General features: G+C 38.7%; 2 protein-coding genes across 4 annotated transcripts in view; both read left to right on the forward strand.

Moving 5' to 3' along the window:
• Positions 1-20,806, forward strand: part of SMC5 (structural maintenance of chromosomes 5) — a 150,433-nt gene that overhangs the window by 54,985 nt on the left and 74,642 nt on the right. The window lies entirely within an intron of this gene.
• Hr3 (Hormone receptor 3) overlaps positions 1-20,806 on the forward strand; it is a 171,419-nt gene that overhangs the window by 14,812 nt on the left and 135,801 nt on the right. Inside the window, exon 1 of one of the 3 annotated variants that reach the window (XM_046622473.2) lies at positions 18,964-19,468. The exons of 1 other annotated variant lie outside the window; for it this stretch is intronic. In XM_046622473.2, the coding sequence (XP_046478429.1) occupies positions 19,264-19,468 (205 nt within the window). In that variant the 5' untranslated portion in view covers positions 18,964-19,263. Of the gene's footprint in view, positions 1-18,963; positions 19,469-20,806 lie in introns of those variants that run through there. One more of the 3 variants, XM_046622480.2, reaches the window with a different exon arrangement.

Consider the following 20,806-nt stretch of genomic DNA (forward strand, 5'->3'; position numbering starts at 1 on the left):
CAATGAGTATAATAAACCGTCATTGCACTCTGAGAAGTGGGGTGGATACAGATTTCGACATGTCGCGATTACCGAGTATATCAAACAAGCTTAAACATGCAGATCATCAAAAAAATTACAGCAATTTTTGATACGCGTGGACATACTTTGAAATGGGTGACGTCACAGAGTATCTTCTTTCAATTTGCTCAAATGACAAAACAAAGCGAACGCGCAGATTATTTTTCCTTCAAGTGCTGAAATATGATGTAAAAAAAGACTTTGCGATACTTTCTTGTATCTGATAGCTCATAAAAAACACTTATAAGCAACGTCGCAGGACATGACATCGCGAATCGCTCGGTTCTGCTGCATCACATCGAGTTATTCGCTGACTGAGGAGTACCTAAGCGACATTACAACTAACGAGAATTACAAGATAAGCGAGTCAGCACGTAAATCGGCATTCGGTGCGGTTTATGCGGTGACAGTGTCATCGGTTTTATAGACACACGTATGCTCGCTTATATCGACGGCTACGTCGTATCTCGGAATTTGGTTTAAGAACAAGTTCTGAGATACCAAGTTTTTGAATCAGAGTCTGTTAAGATACCTACTACGTCTGTTAATCAAATTCTCATACGATATGCGACGTTTCTCAACCAGATTCTGCAAAAATACGACGCATATTTATATTCAACTTTGAAATACGCCGATTTTTAATCTAATTCTGGAATACGATATTTATAAATCGAAACTCTGAAATATGACGGTTTTTAATCAGATTCCAGGATACGACGTTTTCTAATCGTCTTCGTCAGAGATACTAAGTTTCCGAATCGAATCCTGAAATTCCAAGTTTTCAAAAAGAATTCTGAAATGCAACGTTTTTGAATCAGAATCTTCAGAGATGCAAAAGTCTTTCGTACAAATTCTAAGATACGACGTTGTCGAACCAATTATTGAATTACGACGCTGCTAAGCCAAATTCTGAGATGCAACGTCGTTGAACCAAATTCTGAAACACGGCGTCTTCCAACAAAATTTCAAGACACGCTGTTGTTCCGCTCTGTCGTCGGTACAGCCTCTCCGAAAGAGGATCAGCGGCTCTCGCGAATCGCGTAAAGTAAGCATCGCGACGGCGCGTCTCGCCCGGAGGTCGGTAATGAGTCACGGATAGCTACCCATCGGCTAGCTAGCTCATAGTTGCCGTAGGTACGCGCACGCTCCCAGTCATTGAACTTGCCAACTTCGCGTTACACGCGCGCACACAAACGCACGCGCACAGTTTCGCTTCTCAGCTGATTCCGACTCCCCTCGGTCTGCTCTCTCGCTTGCTCGCGTTACATGGTACCGCTCATTGAAGTCACGCTCAAGTTAAAGGTCAGTTTATGAGATCACGGAGGCAAGGAGAACGCCGCGTGCGCTCGCCGCTCGTTATCACTGTCATGCATATACGCGGATTTCGCATCGCGATTAACCGGAACGAACTCTTTGTGCACGTTTCCTTCCTTTTTTTTGGTTTTTTTTTTTTTTTGTTTCTTTTATCTTGAACACAGATTTTGTTCACGTAACTATTCTAACGCGTTTGCAAACTTTTTTGAAAATCTGTTTTTAGCGATACGAAGTAGAGGTAGAACTGTAAGGTTAATCGATGAAAGTAGAGTTAATTCATTGTTCGAAAAAGCAATTAACCGAAAGGGTCTGTTAACCGTTTCATCGAACGAACGATGAATTGGAAGCGCTCGTTGAGCCATTCATCGGAATAACGATCGATCGGAAATACCGATTAATCGATCAACTGGAAAGACGACTCGTCAAACTTTCGATGCATCGATTAATCGAGCATTCCTTGGCAAACCTGTATTTTCCACTTCTATTCTCCAGAAAAATTGCGAACAATTGTGACGGACAAATTTTGAAAATGGAACGCATGAATAATACAAACTACCTACTTGATTTTCCGTCAATTTTCGATGTCTCAGAATTTTTTTGAATGATTGTAAACAATTGGCTCCCGTCAAGCTCACTTCCATAAAACTCCCATATCATTCCATCTTTTGGAACGAAAAACACGAAACTGTTTGAAATTCATCCGGAGATGATATTTTCTGAAAAATCGTATGAAATTTGAGATTTTGCTTGAGTAATATTTTGCCACCAGTACAAAGATCGATGTTAACCTCCACGCGTCAAATTTCACATTTAGTAATTCCTATCAAGTGAGCCGTTTTCTTTCGCGCTGCTTGCGGTTTTGGGAATTGCTTTCAAGTAGTTTTTTGCTTAATCGAGAATTGGTTTTCCATCAGATTTTTTTTTTGGCTATCTGATTATTCCGCCTCGCCACGTGACCTGGCGCAGGTGTTACACTCAACGCAATTCTACGCGCACGTACGAATCCGCGTAAACGTAACGCGTTTAGAGCGACGTGCGTCTCCGAGCCGCGTGACATTCGTTTTATTTCTAACTCGCGTACGTCTAACCGTCGCATAAATTTAGCTTAATAGATACGCGTGTCTAGATTAAAATTACCTAGGTTAGGTATACGTCCTATCTACGTACCATATTTTACGTACCTATGTATCGGGGTCCTGATGCCAGGCCCCACGAAATTGCCACCTACCTATTCATTCCGTCACGCGCGCATCAAGAATTTCGTACGCTTTAAGACTCACGATTATATTACGTCGTCTACTTTGCATAGAAGTTTCGGGACGATTTTTTATTTTTCATTCTATTCGTTTTTTTTTTTTTATTTCGTCGCTTACCAGAATAAATATTTTCGCTTATCTTCAGTCACGTCACTACCATCCTTAGGAGTTATAACGGGTCAAACTTTAAGCTTTATTTTTTCCACTCAATCAATGGATAATTCAAATCGATATGTACCTACGGTTTATTTAAATAGTTTACGCTGACTGTAGATGCTGAAACATGTCGAACGTTAAATGTAGAAAATCTATGTACGATTACTCAGTAAATGGTGATTTCGCTAAATTTCAAAATAAAACATTGTGATTCCTATTTTTTTTTCTCGAGTATTTACCAAAATATTTACAATCGGTAGCAGAAACCCGATTTTACAATGATAAATTAAACACTCACTGACTACGCTGAAACCTGTCGAGTTACAGTTGCTGCAATATGAGAATCTTTTTATTTTGTATTTTGAGGTGGACGTGCACAAAGTATAGAATAACGACGTGGTTTAGAATGTCTTTCAACGTTTTAAAGATTTTTAGTACATCTTGTGAGATGTATGTATAGTAAGATTAACTTCAGTTATGACTAACCTAAATTAATTTACAACTAATTTATTATCATCACCTGGTACATTGATCTGCGGTATAATTAAACAATTTCAGTACGATGAACAACCGGATGTTAGAATAAATTCGTCCTCTGCACTTATCAACTCGTTCGGTTTCAGTTAATCAGTATTACTGAGGAAGGTAGGGGAAAACGATTTATCAATATTTTCTCCTTGCCCATCGGGAATCAGGCGCTCGTCCAAGCCAAAGAAGTACTTCAAATTCGTTATAAGTTATCAACCATTCAGCACTGCTTGGTGTGTCAAATTTGGCACGTTGATTAAACAGCTATTTTTTAATCATATATTCATCGATTTCAATGGAAAGCTTCTCAAAAAATTTGATGGGCTATTCAGGCACTGCGGAGAAAGTTTCGTAACTAGAAATATATTAAAAAATTCATTCATTCAGGTGTAAAACTCAAAAAACCGAACTCTTTAAAACTGCCCGTTTGGAGTTGAGAAGTTTTTTTTTCTTGAACTGACGTGGGTGTCAGATTGAATGGAAATTGAAACAGGAAAATTTTTTCTTTTACTAAAAGTGTAGTTCCTCTCTCTCTCTCTCTCTCTCTCTGTCTCTCGTAAATTCAATCTGTCGTTTTAGGAATATTTCGCCGGTCGGTTGGTTGCTCTGAGATATTCGACGGGCGGTGTAAGGTCGATGACCGCAGGTGTTGCCTTGGTTGCCCTTCTCACTCACCTACCTGAGCGAGCGCTGTCTTTGTGCGCTTTGAATATACCAAATATATACCAACACCAAGATCGCCGGCCTGTCTTTTATCTTTGTCCGCTGAAAGAGTAGCAAAGGTATTTTTACCCACCGCACGTCATAAAACCTCCTCGCCAAGTGTATAGCGCCAAATTAGACCGCGACGGCGATCTTGCACGCATCTATATAATACACTATCGGATTCTTCATTTTATATCGGCTACATTGGCTCGTTAAGCATTATCGTTTTCCAATTATTCCATTTACCGAAAACGAGATGAGGGGTTGAATAATCGTCCTTATCGATTCCCCCGAAGGCCCAAGAAACGCCCTGGTCTGTTATATTTTGATCTTGGCAGAATTACATTCTAATGACATGCGCGTTGCTTCGATAATTTTAATCAACTCCCAGATCGTTCGAACAATTCAGAATCACGGACATCACTGTCCGAATAATTGTTTGGTTAAAATCATCAGTTAATTGTGTTCGAGTTAATCCTAAGTTGTATTTCGAATCTTGAGAGAGTGAAGAACATGTGTTTCTTTTATTTTGGACATTCGTTCCAAACTTGATGAATTGTTTCAACTGCGAATGATCGTGCCGTGCAAGTGTGTAAAGCCGATGATCAGTGATGTGAAATGCATTTGAAAAAGTCCGAGACTTGGTCGATGTCAACGAAGATACCGGAAAGTTTCAATGATTTAAGAAACGTTTCCCTTCGTTGTCGGAGTTCGCTAATACGGCTCGATTCCAGAAGATCGGAGAAAAGAAATCTGGGATTCGTACCTACTCGTCACGGTTTCCGCGCAATGAGGCAGGCAACGGACCCGTAATGAATCCATCGCTCTGACCGCGCCGATGATCTTCGATCATTGTAATCCGAGGATCGAAAGCACGACGTTGTTTTAGTTGGAATAGTTTTGTGTAGCACTCGCGGGAAGTCGCCTCGGCGGTACAACGACCCCGGTAACCAAGATCGGTGCCGGGACCACCTGGTCAAACCACCTTCATAGTCCTACGATCCTACGTGTATGAATATACGTACCCGATCCTGCACGAGTCCCTTCGCAGTCCCACATATGATGCCGATGGTCCGTACTTCCATACTTATACCCAGAATTCCGAATACCGATGGGCCGTCGCAGGGTCTTCGTAATTCTGTTCCTGCCACTCGAACCACCCACAAAGAGCAATAAAAAAGTGAACAGGGCAAGACCGAGTCTTTGTCTGTCTCGGAGCGGAAGCGAACGATGATTTCTTGACGATGCATCGCGTAGAGCTTAAAAAAAAAATTCAACACTTAAAATCTGTTCTTCCATAACGTTATGTACCTACACCGCGGAAAAGGTTTCATCTTACGGTTCTACACATTTTATAGTTTGGTTTAGTGTTTCATAGAATTATCGCGAGAGGTCTCACAACGAGGTTTATCGGAACAAAAAATTTACTGCCGGGCACCGAGTAAGGTTGGAAAAAATTTTCTCATCATCCAAGTGCCAAACGTGCGATGTTTACCAACGCGATTGAGCTCCTAAACTCGGTAGGCATGTAAGACACCGAGAATGTTCGGAACAGTTGCCAGTAATTTTTCGTGAACAGGTTGGCAATTGCGTTGGAAGGATCTCTAATGCTAATTAATCTATGAGTAATTTTCTAACCGCTCACGAACTATCATATTTTATGACATTTACTTAAAAGATCTTCTCGTTATGCTTCAACGATGTACGATCACATTCCGCTCGTTACCGCAAGTGAGCAGGCTGAATATTTCTTTTTTCGGATCCTTGTTTAAAAATCGGTCGTTTTTTCGAAGATTGAACGGGTAATCTTGCCGAAGCACTTTTCCCGCTCAAGTTTAACAACTTCCTTATGGGATATTCGTCAGTTTATATACATTTCATATTTGGTGGGGACCGTCGCTTCGCTGCTTGACTGGTTGACTGGTTCGCTGGTTCAACGGGAGTTCCCAGGAAGGGTCGTGATGGTCCACGTGCTTACAGCACAGAGATCATTGACCCATCTCCATCCGCAGTCCGAATCGGAGAGGAGGCGGTGTTTTTCTTTTACCGCGTCGTCCGCGAATCTTTTTTGCTTCTACATACACGTTTCGTACCCTGCGTGCGGCGTACATCCTGAAAAATTTCATTTATCGTACTTGCTAGAAAATTCGGATAAAACGGGTACGTCGTTACGCTGCACAAAACCGTAATCGTAAGGAATAGTAAAACGTACTAGATTTTCTGGTTACGGCTGCAAAATCAACTTTCTTTCTTCACTGATATAAATGTGAATCATTTTTGGCTCTTTGACCCGACAACGAGACACCGAGCACATCGAACAAAGTAACCAAAACTAGGAATTTCTCTCGGTGTGCCTATGCATCATGCCCGAGGTATTTTTCAGTCACCGGACAATCCGCCTCGCCGCGTCTCGTAATGGCAGTGTGGAATACTCACGGATAAAGGTACGCATACCGGCACCATTGCTGCACGTACGCACGTGGCGAGGCATGTATTTGATATACCAGATTAACGGGTGTACGATCAGACGTAGATTGCAGCATGCAGTTCTCCGGTTCGAAGTTAGTTCCTGTAACATAAAACCTGTCCGCGCCTATTTACCGTTCAAAATCAGAGTGTATATACACAGTACGTACTCGAACGTACATTGTGCGTGTATATACGTCTATAGCGTGTAAAGATAAGCCACGGTGCAAGGTATGTACGCCCCGGGTAGTTATATTTAAAATGGGATTGTCACGTCTACGCCCATCTATTTTTCCAGCCGGCGCGAGTCTCGTCGCGCACGAATTCACGCCCGCGAGTCTTATGCTGGATATTTAAAGAAGCTCCATCGTGTGTTTGCGTTTACACGTTTATGCGTCAAATTCGCTTTTACTGGATATAATCGATCTGCTGGAACCGATCTCCCGGCAAGATAAAATAAAATACACCTTTAACCACTTCGCTGATTCTAAAGCGTAGAAAAACACTCACGGACGAAAGCGTAAAACGAATAAAACAAATACGCCTGCATGGAATGAGCAATGTTACCTTAACAGAGCTGCTGTTAATGGTTTGAGATCGTTGTTTTATGCATTCTTAACGGGAACTGTTCGTCGAACCAATAATAATTAATTTACGCTGTTCGTAGAGTGACATATTTTTTTATTTACGCAGCAGGAAACAGTTTTTTTCCTTTAATACTTGAAACTGCACAAATTTTTTTATGGTATCATCACGGTTATAGTGCTATGCGATTTTCCAAAAAAAAAAAAAAGCTGTACGTTTTTAGAAAAAACCGGCGTACAAGTAAGTCGAAAATCTGTCAAGTGTTTCTTTTTTCTGCGAATAAAAATATCAGACTGATTTGGTCTCTCTCTTGCCGAAAAGATACAATCTTTTGTCGCATTTGTCGTTTACACCTCGATTATAGTAAGTTCAGTCTGATTTAGAGTAAAATATTAAAAATACCTCTTTTTTCCTTCGTGCACTTTCAAACGATTGATATGAGTCCGTTTCCCAAATATGTTACTATACAATCAACTCGTGCTTTCCGTTTACGTCTTGTTGACACTGTTTATTAAAAAACAAAATTTGCGTTACATCAGAACTCCGTGAGAGTTGTAGGCCAAAGGTTCATTCACACCTGATTTCAGAATTCAGCGGAAGGTGGGTCGCCCCGTAATATGGATAGAGTGTAAGGAAATTCTGCACGTGAAGTCGAAGCAACTAGATCGCACGATTATTGTTGGTGGTGAAATTGTTAGAGAAGAAGGGACTCGGTGTCGTACCTCGATCTCTAAGCACGTTATACCTGCTTAGAAGAGAATAAGAGTTATCGCGTCCGTAGTCTGAGAGAAGGCTTGAAGATCGACGGTAACGGTTTTACGGTCCCACTAGCTGCAGGGATAACGGGCTTGTCCGATTAGAATTCAGCCACCCGCTGCTGGACCGCCGCTGGCGCTTTGATCTTGCGATAGCCGGTGAGGTAGAGCCAGGCTCACCTCCGTAAGTGAAGGGCGCATAGCCGGTGACTCGACAAATCATTACTTACACGTATAAAGATATCTATTCTCTCTCATTTGAATGAACAAGAAATTCAGCAACGGGTAGTCCCTCTGCCATTAACAAATAGATGTAATCCTATTACAGCCGGGCATGGGAGAAAAAAAAAAATTCATTACAGTGCAGAAATGATTCTGACTATCCAATGCTGGCGCCAGTAGCGTCTGTCAAGACAATCCGTCCGATAGTCTTTCCTAATTGGAAATGAATACTCGTGTCGGTGTAATTGCACAATGAACACTTTATTTTTATTGAACCTAGGAAGAGCCCTGTTCGATTTCGACGTGACGTATGCATCTCCGAATGTTTAAGTCCACGTATCGAAAACGTGGGAAAGGGCTTTACAGCGTAATTATATATGCAATTCTAGACAAAAGGGCTCCGATTCATTTTCATTAGATGCAAAAGTGAGGAAATGGCGTGAAGCGACCAGGGCAACGTCTTAAGATGAGATCATTTGCTGACGGGCTTGACTTTGATTCTTATTCTAAGTCAAATTAGGGAATCCAAAGTTTTTTTTCTTCCTTACGGTTCTTCTGTATCTTGTTTCCTCGAATCTTTTTGAAATGCAGCTTGCAATGATGGTCCGTGTACATTGGAAATGAATATTGATCTCCGTGATTGCACAACAAACCTTTTTTCCAATTCAACTGAAGATGAAAATGACTTGTCAATGTGCTTAATCCTTCCAAACTAAAATAGAAGAGGTATAGAATCTTATTGCTTCGTGATGCACTCTCATTATCTCGTTTCTTTAACTATTTTTTAAAACCCAGCATTACAGAACCATGAATAGAAACCGCAGTGTCAGTGGAACGATTTAGCGCTACTTAAGTTTTGTTTGATCGAGTTGTAACGATTTCAGCCTTCTGCAACGTGACTCTGGATGTCATCAGGCTTCAGTTTTTACCTCACTTCCTCGAAAAATGAATCTTCGCTGTAAGAAAAATGGAATACGAAAATTTATAAACTATAGTTATCAGATGACAATTATCTAACACAATCTGTTACTGGATTTCCAAATTGTCGACAAAAATTGTTGTATAATAGTCCAATTTTGATCAATTCTAACACCAACATTTTTTCTGCAATGTTTCACGGAGTAAACTGAGAGAGCCACAAAATCTGTAAAATTTCGAATTTAGCTACTTCTGAAACTGAATACGAAAACGCACGACAATTAATAAAGGACATTTAGATATACATTGTTATGAAAGTCAACGAACTCTCCCTTTCCTCGGGTCGTTTTTTCCACCACTCAGCAAAGTTTGATCGCTCTCGTGTGGAATGGCTGAGTTGCCAGTGAGTTCTTATCTGATCGGTGTAGTCATACACACTACACTGTGTGTGTGTGACGCGTATGCACGCCTCTATTAATACTCACCGAACCATTTTACTCTCAATTCCCAAACAAACGGTCCGCTGTGACGCTGATGTAATATTGTATGTACCTCGGTTTGTCACCGCGCTATCTACGAATTCTAATCTAATGACATTCAAACTTCTATGTATACCCAACGTGGCCGAAACAACAGTTGTCCCGAAGCTGTACGTACAAGCCGTTCGAATCGGAGCATTTCGCAGCTCATAGGTCTAATTATAATATCCGTCGTACTATCGCACTTACTCATTAATTTGTGATGTTTTTAACTTCGCACGGTTTCTTTGATGGTCGAATATTTCTTAAGCAATTCTCTAATTTTAGGCACTAGCATAAGACTTTGGTCCAAAAACACTATTTCCAACAGTTTTTTTTTTTACGCGAGTATTATTGTCAATAAAAAAAAAACATACATGCTTTTGAAAACTACGTGAATTGAATCTCAAAATCTGTTCGTCCGATTGACCTGAAATTTGGACAGATCCTTGATTGTATAATTTTATACAGAATGGCCGATTAATTTGATCCTAATAGGTCACACTCGAGTAGAATCGCATAACGATTACACGGGGTGAAATTTACCCTAAACGTCATCTTTTCCTTCAAAAAAAAAAATTCTAAAAATATAAAAATAATATCTAGCTATTGTTTAAGGATCGCGAAAAAAGCTTTCTCAGTTTTCCTAACCAAAATTGATTGTTTAAATATTCTAAAACATCGCCAAAGTTAAAGAAAGTGTCAAAAATATTGAACAAAAGATCTTTAGCTCGCGGCCCATTTCCACGACCAAGAGACTCTACAAGGAGTTTAAAAAATGTTTGAGGTGAAAAGTATCCCCGATGACCTATTAGGTTTAAAGAAAAAATTTTAAACTGTGGAAATGGTGAAAAATAAAGTTCACTTTTGAAAGAGAAACGACTTTAATCGTTTCACATTAATAAACGAATAAACATTTTTCTTCCGGTCATTTTATAGAAAATATTATATTCACAGATCTGTCCAAATTTCAAGTCAATTGAACGAATAGAATTTGAGATTCAATCAACGTCGTCTTAATGAACATGGTTTTTTCTACTAACAATAAATCTATTGTCAATTGATATTTTTCAATTAAAAAAAAAACGAAATCCGCCCTTGTCCTTCTAATACCCACACAAAAAATGTTAAAAATCAACGTGTTCTTTGGACCAAATCCTTTTGCTAGTGACTTAATAAAGCTCTAATAAGAAAAGAAGCTATTGAACGAAATGACGTGCGCACTTTTCTGTTTGTACTAGTCTTGCCTCAATACCGGTAACAAGTGAATAACCCTACTTGCTTACGAATGAAGATGAGCGTTTGAATGAGAAAATTGCGTAATTTTGTGAAATGACCTCAGCTTCCTCTCGCACACAAACTTCGGAGATGATTCGGAGGTATTCTTTCTATACGCTTCTAGTTACAGTGCATCACAGACTTTTTCGCTCTTTCTTTTTCATCAGCCTTAGGCACAGGTTGTTGTAAACTGAAGAACGATGAATACATATATTGTATACAGTAATTCGTCAAACGCTAAATTAAACTGCTGCCTCGTGGTCTTGCAGGTCGAAATCTTTGCGGCAGCCTGTCACCACGGGTATGCGATGTGTGATTTTTTATTTTCATCAAACAGTCGTGGATAAAACCCGACACTTGGACGAAAGAAAAGAACGAAAAGAGAATCTTTCTAAGCATTAACCACCTGCGACTACGTAATCTACCACTAAATCACATCTCATGGCAGAATTCTATGCCCGCTATTGGGTTAAAAAAAACCTGTGACCACAGAATATGGATAAGAAAAGTCTTTTTGGTACTGAGGCATACGCGTCATCGACTGCACTTGGCTGACCTGTCGCTGAAGCGACTACTGGCGCACTGATTCGATCTAGTGCGCAAGCTATCCTCGACACCTTAATTTAACGCAATATTATGCAAATCACTATTATATACATTTGATTTTCTTAATATATTTTTTTTTCGTATAGAATGAATGTTGATCAATTGAAAATTGAGTCAAGGAGGTTGGCTGGTGGGCTGAAAATCGAATCTTTATTCATTTTATTACTACGACATGGTACACATATCGAGTATTCGTAAAATTACTCTGTTCGTAAGCTCCAAAGATTTATTTAAAAATGCAAAAAATGAAAAGTTCTGGAATTACAAACAAAATCTCATCGATGCATTGTTTCAGATCGCTTCAAAATTGTTAAAAACATCCTAGATTCATTCGAATTCACTCTTCGATGATTTATTTTATTCTGAAGTTTGTTTTTTCCGACGATGCTGATAAAGATTTTCTTTTTTTCTCCAGTCGATTCTGTGTCGTCATTTATTGATCGTAATCATTTTTGGTGAGATGTCGTAAGATTAAATATTTAACAATAGGTACAAGAGTGATGAAAAAACGTCTTCTAGTGATTTTCAAGGAAATGACTTCTGATTACAAATTTCACCGTAGATTGAAATCCAACTAATCTACTAAATTGTTTCACAATCTAGAAGCGATTTCAAGTAAATTATCGATTTCTCATCTTTTGTTTATAATCCTAGGATTTTCTGTTTTTCAATTCATAAACATATCTTCCTAGCTAGGAATACATAAATTTCACGAATATTCAATGTAAAACTATCTTGTGTAGTAAAATGACCAAAAAATACCGATTTCTGAATAAACAACGTCCTTAAGAATCGAAAAGAATTTTTTTTCTACATAAGGGAAAGTTTTTATTCTTTCTCAGTCAACTTGTCAGCCAGAAATTGAGAAACAGTTGTACGAAATTAGACAAAATACAATCACGAATTTTATATTTAATGTATATAAATTCGATAATTGGGATATGCTTTAGTGTTGAAGTTTCGAGGACGTTGACTCGTCGAAGAAGTTAACTAATTGCGGTGAACCTGGTACGGTTGCAGATTCGTTTTTACGATATTGCGCCATTAAATTGTAGTAACGCCGCGACGAAATCGTGAGCGGTGACAATTGCCGGATGAGTTGGGCAAAAAAATTACCGTTCTACGAGAAAGGCCAAAAAAATTTGGGGGAATCGTAAAATTCGCAGAAAAAGCAAATTGAGTCAACGATTGAAGCGAGGTTTTTCCACGTTCAGACTTGAATGGCGAACCATGAGCAACATGCGCAACGTTTTAATCACGATAGTTCAAACACCTGCAAATTGTCGGCAACGACGAGTGAACCTAATTTTTTTTCACCAATTCTAATGCCAGCACGAAAATATACGTCGGACTTTGATTTTTCATTCAATTTTGAAAGTTTAATCAAAACTTTTCAAACTCTCTTGGAAATGATGTAATTTCTTAGATACTCGATTCATCCACTGAGTGTCAACTAGGCGTGACAGACCAATTATTTTGAAGATTTCGTCATCGTCGATCTGTTACGCTATTACTGATTCGATTTTGACGATTGAAAAATCTTTTTGACATATCCAGTGTGATTTCTGTCAAATTTATTTTTCCGTCCGAGTTAAGATCTGACTTGCGCATAAAAGATAAAATAATTGCAAAAATGTGTTTGCAATAAAGTTAAAAGACGTGCAGCGCAGTGCCCATGAAACGTACAATACCAACGACTAAACTACGGATTCACATCGCAGGGATTCGGCAGGAAATACGTGGTTAAATTTGGCACGCCATCGCGTATGTTTCGGGAAGCTTGTACCTACGCTTTTTTCGGCTGATAATACAGTTGCCAATAATATCAATACGGACTCGTTTTTATCCGCTTTCTTCATACCAACTGCTAGTTCCTTGAACTACTATTTTGAACAATAGCTTCATCGGTTTTTTTTTTTCGAATAACCTGATTACCGAATACCGAAGAGTATCATGTGTTCTGGATCTTGAGTCGTCAAAACGAGCCCAAATTTGGCTCTACTATATGAAACTGTTCTAACTAATGGGTTAATAATGAAAAATCAAATGACAAAAAATGGTGAAAAAATTTCAAGAAACTTCTGTAAGCTTGCTTTGAAGTTGTGAGAACCTCAAAGCAGTTCACGTACCCATTTCCATGGGGAAGGATATTCTCTGTCTACAATCTTGGTAAATTTCGAAATTTATTTATTCGGAGCTTGCCAAAATTCATAAAACTTTAACAGTAATTTCCTATAATAAAAAATGATCATCAAAATATTTTTACGAAATTTGATTATCATCCTTGTTGGGGTATCTTGACCACCTCAAAAAAGAATAAGTACCACTGAAGCTAATAACACTGCACAACATTAAATTTAGCCTTTGTAATTAAATGAATCTTTTTTGTATAATTCGGTACAATAAATTTGATGGCGTCTCATTGATCTTTAGATAGGAACGATGTAATAAAATATTGGAGATATAACAGAATATTTCACTTTTGTACATTTTAATTGGTGAACCGGTGTCTTTAACATCCTGACGTGATACATCATTTCAATTGCAATAGGAGGTAGATTATTTGAACGTGCGAAAAAGTATCGTGAAGAAAGTTTCGCTGTCTTTAGGGCAAGTTGAAAAATAGTTTCCTTTCCGCGGAGTTGTATTTCTTTGTCACGACTCAAACGTAGGAATAATCGATTCTGACCGACTGCTGAAAATAAACAAAATACGCTATTTCCGAATGAATTACGTGCGCACGGGAAATAGCGAATCAAATTGAATCGGTGTATTTTACCACTAGTGAAGAAATGGTTTGTTATTTCTCAACGCGCACGTCATTCATTGAAAGATTTTTAGTAGCCGGCCGAAAGCGGCTAATTTAACATTGTTATTGTAAAAAATATCGTGTGCAACTCGCGGGTAACGGCGCTTCTGAGTTCGTACGATAACTTCGCACTCACTAAATATCGTCACTTTTTCCCACTCGTTGCACAACATAACATTTGAACAAAGTAGCGGAGCTCGGTCGATGGCGCCAAATTTCATCGGCGCGGTAAAAGCGCGAATAGCGAAGCGCCGACGTGCGCATGCGCGTCGGGGGTGGTTTCACGGGAGTTTCGAAGGCTCGGCGGGTTTCCGGGTGGAAGGCAGCGAACCCCGGATCGAAGCAAAGCGGGCTTTCGGCCGCAGGGCGCATGCACGGGAGTCTCGGGACTCGGAAAGCCCGTGTTACCCTCGATTGCTCGATGCACTCGAGGCCTCCCCACCACCCGTCCGTAAAACGATACACCCTCGACGTGACGTCACGACGACAACCCTCGGCGCATCCCTCGGCCGCGCAAGATAATATTCCATCTATAGATACCTACGCGCGGGGAAAGCGCTCGAATCGTTACACACCACATGCTTGTGTTTTGAGCGGCAATATTTGAGAATTTTCCATGGTGTGTATGCATAAATGTGTAGGAGGAGTCGGCGGAAAGAGTGGGTGAATTTTGGGAATTTTTACATCGACATCCAATTTATTTCGTTAGAAAGGATGCAGATTCACCTTGATTCATGGCTTTCTTTATTTATTTTTCATCACAATCAATAGATAGGAAGCATTTTCATTGACAATAGTATCAACCATTTTTCTCGACGGCATGTTTTGCGGTGTTCACGATGTACCAAAAGTGGCGCATACGATTCATTTCGAAGAGTCTAGCTCGATAACCATATCGAAAAAGACCTGGAGGCTTTTTGACACGCAGTTGGAACGAAATATTGTACACCGACATAACGAAATTTCCCCTTTACTTTTTTTTTTCTACAATAGAGTTCCAAATCGTGCCAACGAGGATAAACTATCCTTAAATACTGAACTCAAATTAGACGTGAATTGGTTGAACCGTTTTTGAAAAATTTCAGGCACCTAAAATGTTTCACGTTATTGTCAATAACTATGCTTGTTGTAAATTGATTTGAGTAAAAAAATATATCCCGATCTACATATAATTGAATAAAGTAAACCCAAATTGAATTGAATTGAAGTTGAATTGTGACGAAATTTTTGTAAATTAACATAATTAAAGCCACAAACGATCTGATAATGACAAAATTCAGAAATCAATTCTTGAAATCTAGAAATGAATTAGGAGTTTAGTTACCACCTGAACTGTAAAATGATGATTATTCCAGAAATTTTTCGAGTTTTAATCGTAATCGCGTCTGGTAAAGGCTTAAAGTATACATGGATACATGTATATATATGTTACATGTACAGTGCACACGCAGCGTCTCGGAATGGGATTCACCGTTAGGTGGTTTTAAATATTTAATCGGTATGCGCGGTGCGCGGGTTTGTAATTCATGCCCGGGTAGGTACCAGCTTCAAATTATACTCATCCGACGCGTGTAACATGAACCTGATGAAAAAATTATTCGAAAACTTATTCAAAGTAATAATTATCCCTCTGCAGCTCGCGAGCCGCCTTAAAATCGGTAATATATATATTATATATATATATATGCAAAAATAATCGAGGCGTTACGATCATGCAAATTTTTTTAAATATTCCCCCTAACTGTAATCATCCGTATACCTATATTTCTGAAACAATAAATGTGTATCCACGCGAAAGATACCGAGTATGCGGAAAAGGATTTTCAATTTATCTACTGGTGGAAGAAAATGGTTCCTTCATATTGGGAAAACAAAATCCTGGATTAATTTGGATGAAATAAAAAGATCTCTGTCACGTGGCGCAGGCGAGAAAATCTTATTTATTGCGAACTAGCAGATTTTCTAACAGGTATAGAAGAAAAAAAAATATTTTCTTTCTCGTGTTAAAATGAAAATGGTTCAATTGTCAAAACCGTACAACAGGATTATTTTGGAATCAGGTACCTTCTAGGCTGAAAATAAGAATCCCATACATAGGAAGGATATTTTGATCAGCTAAACTATAGTTTAAACCATGTTCCAGTGTGAAAAACATATTCCCCTAATCCAAAGAAGTCTAATGTATTATACATAAATGCGTGCTCTGTTGAATCGATACACGTGTCGACACGAATGACGCTCAATGCAGGCGACGAAAGTACAAGTAGCGGCGTCAAGTTTGTACTATTTTCTTAATTTCTTCCAAGCACCAACAATGAACTGGAATTCTAGGTTATTTTGCTTCTCTCGTCCCGTCAAATCGTTATAGACGGATTTTAACCAGAAATCTAATTGCCTTTTACATCGATTGTTTTATGAAATAATTTTTATTACAGAATTTGCAATTTATGGGGAATATTCTGTCAGTGGATTCGAATTGGCCGTCAAAGAATTTGTCCGGCGAGGGTTCGCTTTAGTGATAAGAAGTAGTTCGGGTATAATTTTAATCTCTCAAGGCATGAGCAAGTTATTTGCCCGTCAAAAAAAATTGATAGGAAAGTATTGAAAATTGTTTTTCTTGATTGATTTGGCAATGAAAAGTTGCCGTTGATTATTTTACAACGCTTTATAAATTCGTGGACAAAAAATATAGCGTAATTTGAAAAGGGCTGAACCACCGTTGATGATAAAATTTGGCGCAAGTTTCGGAAAAAAATAATTTGCATACATTATTTGTGCGTGTCGGATAAAAAAGTGACAAGGTGCGAAGAGAGAAAAAGAAATGGAATGATAATATCGACGATTTGAAGCCCCTTCGAGCGAGCGGCTTGTGCCGAAGCACCGGCGAGGAGTGAGCTTTCAGATAACGCGGCAAAAATTATCTGCAGGGTAGATGGATAGGATATTGAGTGTAAAATGGCCTCTGCCGGAGCAGGGCGCGCTAGCGGCATCCAGTGGCTGATATCCGAAGCTGGCCGAACGTTTTTTCACAAGTGCACCACCGAATCGAAACACCAGTTTCACCAACCCTCCGAATTCTCGATAATAAAAATTATTATAAACGTCAATATTGCGAGTGAGAGGTTTTGAAAATTATTAAAGAAAAAATTATAAGCGCACACAGCTGTGAGTTGAGTACTAAAGTGGTGGTAGATACCAGAGGAGCGTACTTGACATTCGATTGAATGACTGCGGTTCGCTTCGTTGAAATAATCGTAAATAAGAAGGATGGGTGAGAATTTTTTTGAATCATGGATAAATCGCGTTATCCTGATGCAGTTTAATGAGAGAAAATTACTTCAAGACGCGATGTGCTATCAACGTTGAATCAGTTTCACAGTTTTGTGCGATGTTTTGTGACATTTATTCGGTAAAGACTGTAATTCGTGTTAAATTCATCATATTCGATGAATATCAGTTACTTAATTTTTCTAGATAAAAAAAAAAATAAAATAATATGATAATACAATAATATAAGAAAGCATTTAAATCAATCGCGAATAAATACTGCACACGTACATCGATATAATCGAGCTCGTTGTTAGAAATTTAACGGTCGAGGACAGTGCAAGATACTTAATTGCCATCGAAATGTGAGGGAATATTTCTTCAACAGCACGTGAATATTATACAAATTTATAACGCAGAAGTCTCCGTCATCGACTGAGGTTCGATATAACGTCTTTTCCTTTCTCGATGATTACCTGACGACGAGAGAATAAATTCAAGTTACACGAAGCGGCAATAACGGCAATTAATCGCGTGGCAAAAATGTCTCGGTTGTAATGTTCGAGTCAACGATCAACACCTAGGAATGAATAAACAATGCGCGAGGTGTCGCCGTGATAAATCTGGCCCTAGTAACCTATTGACTTCTTTACGTTTACCCCAACCTGGCCTGGCCTGGCCTAGCTTCACCTCGCGTAGCTGCTCGCTCTTGCAGGTATGTGCGAACTCCGAATCGTCGATGAAAAAACTGGAATTCAACGAGCAAGATGCGCACTGCGCCGTATACTTGTTTCTGTTAATTAACACCTAATTAATGCAAATTGCGAAGTAAAAGAAGAAGAAGAAAAGGAAGACAAGCAGCCGTAACTGAAATAACACTAAATGAGGAATTAATGTGTTGGGAATTTGAGAGACAAGAAGGAAGAGGAAAGAGAGGAAGAAACCATTCGACTGGATCGATTTTAATTAAGACTTAAGGTGTTTCAGCTGCCTACCGCGTTATAATATTCCTGCGGAAGCTGCAGATGGCGATTTTAATTTAAATACGAGTGTAATTGAAAAATCTAATTTACCCTGGCGAATGCTTGAACTTTCGAAGAGAAGACTGAAACTCTAGGACTGAATTCTACCATGAACGACATGGCCTTAAAGTTCAATCCCTATTTAAGTAGCTGTTGAAGGTTATCCACTCAACGAACGGACAAAAAAAAAACTATAGTTTCAAATGCCACGTAGAATAATACACTGTTAAAGCCACCGGAGCAGATATATAGGTGCACATACACACAGCACGTGTTTACGTTGTAGCTGCAATTTGAAATTGAATTTAGTCCGATTAACCATAAACAATATATAACGACATTATAGAAGAGTCGAAGTATCATACGATAAAATAAATGCTAAATTCTTCGTAAAAATAAAATCGTAAATAAATATAGATACAGAAATCGATTGATTGATTAATTAATTGATTAGTTAGTAATAATGACCTCGAAACACTGTAGTTCAATTTTCACTTTTTATCGCTAATTATTAAATATACCGCGTAATTCTAAGAATATAATCTAGAAGAGAAGAATTTCCACCGAATAATTAACTGAATAATAATTTTTGCAATAAAAAGTCAAATCGATTTGACCCAACTTTCAAGTCATTCGCCGTGAGGAGTTGTACGAATTTCAACTAAACACACCGCGTCAAACTTTCAGTGACCAAAATTACGCCATGAGAATTTTCAAGTAATCGAAAAATGGCGAGATTATGTACTGACCGAAAGTAAGGAAGTAAAAAAATATTGAAAATAATCGCGAGTAAACAAAATGGCTGAAGTCGCCGGAAGCCCCGCTTCTGCATCGGCGGCTGAAACTCCTCAACAACCTCGAATTCAGCAGCAGCAGCAGCAGCAGCAGCAAAGTCGACAACAAACCCAGCAAACTCAGCCTACACAACAGACTCAACAGCCCCAGCATCCGACCTCAGACATTAGTAGCTCCCAGCTTACTTCACCGCCGATTACAGGAACAGGTACTTAATTATTACAGGCTATCGAAAAATCAACTACGCGCAGTGCCAATTGACCGAGAGAAATTTACAGTCCTTAACTGTTTTTCACGATTTTACCGTAAACGAAAAATATCGCTTTCGGTACGAAATGATTGGCGAAAATATAACAAAGGAAATTTTTTCTGTTAGTGGTTCAACATTTCTCAAACTGATTTCAAGCTATCGGTCATCGGCGTTTTACGATAGTTACTGCAATGTCGAAATGATTTGCAAATTATTATTATTCAACGGAATGATTGTGGACTCGATTTCAATCCTCGGGGTCTCCGACTCTGGAGACAAAAGCATCTTGTGATGAGAAGGCAAGTTCTGATTTTCGAAGTGTCACACTTTGAAACGAATAATTTTTTTAATCAGCTATTTCTATCGTCAAAGTCATTTTGTTCTTAATTAGCAATTCGCTCATTTCTATCGTACAACAACCATCGGTATTCGACAATTGATAACCTGTTACGATGTATACAGAGACTGGGTCGCCGGTTCGAACGTTGATACTTTTCACTAGTTCGAGAGATCGAGTATTTAAAATGAATATCTACAACGTGACCGCAAAACTGTATTCTTCGCATTTTGCGGTAAGAGCCGATGTCAATTCGAAGTACTCTGTATGACGGTCACTTTCGAGGAACGATAATTTCATCTTCCACATGCTCCTGCAATATTTTCTGCCTACCTGTATACGTCTAGGTAAAGTTTCTTCAATTTACGTAATAGTTATTACCGTTGACGGATAAGAATCAAGTGTAATTAATCCATTTAAATCAAATGAATATCCTAAACATCCTCCGTGCGGTAATTTTATTCTTTAAAAACAATTTTTGTCTTGTCAGATTCATCTCGGTTCTTCGTTTCTGGCATTATTTGAAGTAAGAGTGTATTAATATTGTGTCAGGATAGCACACGAACGTCTAATCGTACTTATCGGTTATAAAAATTTCATTCAAAGCAGTATCGGGGAAACGATGAGGAGTGATCAAGAGATTTTCTATAGCTGGCAATGGGTCAAAAATTTTCACACCAAGTAACAGAAATATCTTTAAATAATTGTAAGTGTAGGTACATACAGAAAAATGGAATACCAAAAACAACTTACTATTGTCTGAACATATTAAAAAGTTTGTCCACTACACATTAACGTACAGTTGAAATATCCGTTTCGTTAGAAAAATTTAGTTTAATTAGTCTGAAATAAAAAACAAAAAATTTAGTGACCCCGGTAGTCCATTTTTCCGCACGTTGTACAAAGAAAGCGTAGAAATTTTCGTGGCAAAAAATAATTTCCCAAGGGACATTGAATGA

Source organism: Neodiprion pinetum, chromosome 4, assembly GCF_021155775.2.
Source record: "Neodiprion pinetum isolate iyNeoPine1 chromosome 4, iyNeoPine1.2, whole genome shotgun sequence".
Lineage (NCBI taxonomy): Eukaryota > Metazoa > Arthropoda > Insecta > Hymenoptera > Diprionidae > Neodiprion > Neodiprion pinetum.